The 5000-nt window shown below is 36.3% G+C and overlaps 1 protein-coding gene across 1 annotated transcript in view; it reads right to left on the bottom strand.

The window, feature by feature from the left end:
• Positions 1 to 5000, bottom strand: part of LOC125041248 (replication stress response regulator SDE2-like) — a 31719-nt gene that overhangs the window by 2763 nt on the left and 23956 nt on the right. The window contains exons 8-12 of the mRNA XM_047636085.1: positions 4723 to 4864; positions 3726 to 3810; positions 3176 to 3345; positions 2308 to 2407; positions 1 to 719 (exon numbers count right to left, since the gene is read on the bottom strand). The exon at positions 1 to 719 is cut by the window's left edge and continues 2763 nt beyond it. Coding sequence (XP_047492041.1) covers positions 479 to 719; positions 2308 to 2407; positions 3176 to 3345; positions 3726 to 3810; positions 4723 to 4864 — 738 coding nt within the window. The 3' untranslated portion in view covers positions 1 to 478. The remainder of the gene's footprint in view (positions 720 to 2307; positions 2408 to 3175; positions 3346 to 3725; positions 3811 to 4722; positions 4865 to 5000) is intronic.

Here is a 5000-nt window from a genome sequence, read left to right as displayed (position 1 = left end):
TATGAAGAGCTATGAGTAAAATTACTCAGTGTCAAATAAAAGCACCTCCTGGAACTAATGTTCTTTCATACTCCATGTTCTCTAATCTTCATTGGTTATTATTAGCTGAGGCTCACTGGATATCAAAGAAGTGAGTACTAAAAAAGCATTTTAGTTAACTCATACTAACACATGGTGTGTTAACCTCCAACAGATGGCAAAGAGGACAAAAATGTACAATGGTGACTAATCACAAGAATAAACAAATATAAACACATTAACAGGAGACACTTGAGCCTATGCATTTTGTGAGTACAATTTCTGCTTTAAATGATGCCATGGAAATGAGAAAGAGAGTACATAAAATTAAAAGGATGAAAATGGATCAAAAAGGAATAACTTTCACATGCAAATACATAGATGAACGTAGACATGAAAATACAATGACATTTTTTTACAATTCAGAAAGAAAAAGAAATGAAAGGGAAAGAAACACATATCATCCCCTAGAGGAGGTATCCTCGTCACTTTCTTTATTAGATGAATATCCAGCATCGCTTTCTCCCTTGGCCCCAGAGCCTGCTACTGTCCCCTTGGCCGCACTGTCTGGCTCCTCTTCCTTTCCACTCTCCATTCCTGATGCCTTGTCATCCTCCTTCTCATCTGAGGAGTTTCCTTTGCTGCTCTTTGCTTCTTCCTCGTCACTATCGCTGTCATCTCCACTTGATTCATCCAAGTCACTATTGAAAAAGACAAAGAAAAAAAAAAATTATTGAAGAATTGGGGAGTTACGTCAACTATGTACTGAGAAAACAGAAGAGAAGAGAAATGTGAGGAGAAAGGAGAAAATTGGAAAAAGAAATAGATTTAAAAAATGAGGAAAAAGATTTAGGAGAAGGAAGAGAAGAGAAAGAAGAGAAAGGAAAAGAAAAAAGAGATACAGGAGACAAGAGAGAAATTAGAGAAGACAGAAAAGGATAGGGGAAAGAAAAGGGAACAAATACAGAAACTAAGAGAAAAGAGAGACATAAGAAATAAAGAAGAAAGAAAAAAAAGAATAAAGGGGAAGGAGAAAAGAGAGGAGGAAAGAAAAGGAAAAGAAACACCAGATGAAGGAAGAAAAAAGGGAAAATTTAAGCAACTTTTGACAATATCAACTCTCAGATCAACACACCCACCTAAAGCTGTCAACAACTACTCCCATGATGGACCAAAAGCCAGGCTCTGAATAATTTAATATTTATATTACTACAGTAAGAATATGTAAAATTGCCACTACCTATGCTCTTATTTGATGATGTTCCCATACCTATTACTTTTCACTGCTTTTGTGTTTGCTCTAAGTCCACTCTGAAGTGAAGGTTTTCCTCACTTTAATGTTGCCTACACACTGTCCATAGACTGGCAACTCCAAAATCATTTCCCAGACAGAGGTTAGAGAAAAGGTTAGAGTAAGGTTAGAGAAAGAGTCCCTCCTCTAGCACCACTGACTAGGGGCATCTGCATCACTGGTTTGACTACAAGATAAAACTATTTTTGCAGAAACAATTATTCATCTACACTTCAAGTTCTAAGTTCTGAATAGTCACCAATGCTCATATCTAGTGAGATGTGAGATGCTGACCAAACGTGACTCCTTAAAGACAAAATTAAAGAAAACAGAAGACAAATGAAGACCATACATACAAAAGAGGGAAAGGATATAAATGATAGAACATCGAGAAGAGAGGAGAGTGAGAAAAAAAAGTGTCAGAAGAGAAAAATAGACATATAACAAGTGTTTTCTCTCACTCTGCTGTTTATTTTTTCATCTCCATTTTGTGTTTGTTTTTTTCTTTTTGAGCTACTCTTCCTGCATAGTCCCTTCAGTGCCTTCTGCTATTCTGTCCTTGGTGGACTCAGAGGAGAAAGTAGGAGAAATATTTTTTTTTTCATTTTCTCTGTTCTGCAGAACTATTATTTGTTCTGCTTTCAAAGTGGCCAGCTACAGGTGCTGTTTTCTGACAGGCCTCTACATTTGGGAGAAAGGCCCATGGCTCTTCCTTTTCTGTTGCTGCCATTTCTGAGCAAGCAAGTCTTGGTGTACCAATACATATGGTTGTAAGCCACATGTTTACTATGTCTTCTCTACAAAACTTCTCTATCTTCTCTTCTCTACCCATATTTCTCTGTTCCTTGACAAGATTAAAAGAATTGGTACACTCTCTTCCTATGAGGCTAGGCCCACCTCACTCTGGGTTGCATAGGTAGATTACTCATTAACTGTATTTACCAACAGTAAATAATATAAAAATCAGTTAATTGATTTAGCATGAAAGAAATACTTACTCTAAAAATCTGCCTTTCTTAGGTTTGACAACTGGCTTTGCTTCTTCTGAGGAACTTCTTTTCTGGGAACCTGAGGTGCTTCCTGTTTCCTTAGAAAATGCTGAAAATAAAAATGCATTTTAGAAACAGTAACACCAACTCTTCAGGAGAAAGAGGTAATTAATTCATCAATTGTAGATTACACAGAATAATTTTTGTATGATATGCTGTACTATATATAAAGTATATGCATGTAGAAATTTTATTCAACTAATGTTTCTTTCCACGTGAACTTAAATATTTCTTTTATCAACCCACTGCTACTGGACATGCCAAGTGCATTGTGAGTATAGTTATCAATTTGTACTTGCATATAGATGGCTCTACAAGTGCTACGTCACCACAGAGTCAATTACTATTCCTAGCTATCTTACCAGTTTACCCTCTTTTCTTGATATTTGGAATTATTTTATTAGAAGGAGAAAAAGAAGGAAAAGAAATCCCATAAACTGAAGGAAAGGGGAAATCAGGTGAGGTCACATAGGCCTGCTGACTACAACTTAAAGACTACAACCAGTGGCAGACACAATAATAAAAAAAAAAAAAAGAGAGAAAAAAAAAAGAGAAAGTTGTAGTCACATTCCTCTCATACACATATTTTTTACACTGAAAAAGCCCCGTATGCTGGGGCACTAATCTTTGGTAATTTTGTTGTTTTGATGTCTTCTCCTTGCATTGTGGTGTTCCTGTGTTGGTTTTTAATTAATTTTGAAAGTCGTCACAAGAATCTTTTTGAGGATCTGGCACATAATTTTGGCCCCCCCCCAAAAACGCAAAGTGTCCGCCACTGACTACAACTTTAACATTATCTAAATTAGCAGATACTTACCTTTGTCTAATGAATCATATAAATTTTTTTCCCGAACTTCTCTCTGCTGGTAATAGGATTCATCCTGGAAAACGTGCTTTGGTGTTTCTTTCAATTTTTCAAATTTTTGGCGTTTGCGTTCCTGCACCTCTCGTTCTCTTTCTGATTTCTTGCTGATGAATTCCTTTAATCTGTGAAAATGATAATTAGCTGAATTAGTAAAATGAAATGGTTTCTATGACAGCCTGGTCCATTAATCTTTTAAGTACACTATGGTGACTGCTTCAGTATATCATTTGTAAAATTTATACAACTTGTATCATATAATTTTTGTGGCTATTGGTCCAGAAACCATATACATCACATAAGTATTTTCCTAGCAATATATCCTTTTCATGTCATTAATAAAATCACTGCTTATCATGTAACTATTCCTGTTTATGATATATATAAAAATGTCTTCATCCTGATTACAACAGCTGAAAAATCTGTACTCAATACACTTATACATTTCAATTTTTATCTACACTTACTCGGTCCGATCTATTGATACAAAACAAAATATTTCTACCTCTTTTCCTCATTTATATCTCTCAAGCGTCGACCACTGAGATCCCGACATGCCTCACGGTTGGTTGTCTTCTCAATTTGAGCACCTGTAATCATGTTAAGGATTAAGTTAAGAAGGTAATTTAGGCTTACACAATATGAATGATTAAAAGTTAAAAAGCAAATAAAACTGCTACATATCAATGACCATGTAGCACTATAAGAAGGTATAGTAATGAAAAGGGTAAAGTGGGGGTTAATGAGTTATGCATAAAGGAGGAGGTTAATGAATTAATTATTAAATGTGCTACATCAAAAGTTATACAGCACTTTAGGATAGTACGGTACTGAAAAGGGTAAAGAGGGTGAGTAAATGGGGTAAGCAAAGGGAAAGGGGTATAAGGAAGGTTATGAGTGATTACATAAAATGGAGGATACAGCTCTATGAGAATGTAAACTATGAATATACCAGAGTAGTATAGCTATAATGAAACAATAAACGAGTGATAAGGGTAAAAATGGGTGTCAAAGAAGTAGGACAGGAAGAATTCAGGGAATGCAACTAGGGATCAGGACAAAGTATCAAAAGGAATGTCAGGAAGGGATGAATCCAGAGAGAAGCACTGTTGTGACAAAAGGGATAGCAGGGAAGGAAGAGGGGTTGGTGCAGATAAAGCAGGGGGGATGGGGTGCATTGAGAGGGAGTGGGAGGAAGGGGTGTAGGGGAGTATAAGAAGGCGGATAGAAGTTGGTGATCCATTTGAGTGCAGAGGGAATGGGAGCAGAGAGACTGGAGGGTGGATGAGGAATAGGCATGTTTTTTGGGGTCATGATTTGAAAGTTCTGAATGTCCTCAAGAGTTTTTAAAAGGGAGTTGGGTGAAGAGATCTGAGAAACAAACAAACTGCAAACTTATGTGAAAAGCTCTTTCCACATAACTGATATGCCATAAAGATGAGGAACCTACTACATCTTATTTATCAAACTTAAACACTTAGCAATTAATGAAAGGCATTTACCTATCGCCCTCAGCATAGAACCAAAACCTCCCTTGCCACCGGGAAGCCTTAGTGTTGCTGTGACAGTTTCATCCTCCAATATTACTGAGGATGAGGAGAGGATTTGTCCTTTGGATTGCAGGACGACATCTTGGATCTGCCCCTGTAAGAAAAAAGGAAATGTAAATAAAAAGAAAAAAAGGGAACTAAAATGTAAGTTAAATATATTACTTCTAACTAAATGGCACTTCCAGGAAGGAAATTTTATAAACATATATTAATAAAAGGCTTTTATTCCC

The sequence above is a fragment of the Penaeus chinensis genome, chromosome 30 (assembly GCF_019202785.1).
Source record: "Penaeus chinensis breed Huanghai No. 1 chromosome 30, ASM1920278v2, whole genome shotgun sequence".
Taxonomy (NCBI): Eukaryota; Metazoa; Arthropoda; class Malacostraca; order Decapoda; family Penaeidae; genus Penaeus; species Penaeus chinensis.
The sequence above is the reverse complement of the archived record's forward strand: the minus strand, read 5'-3'. Positions and strand labels throughout refer to the sequence as shown.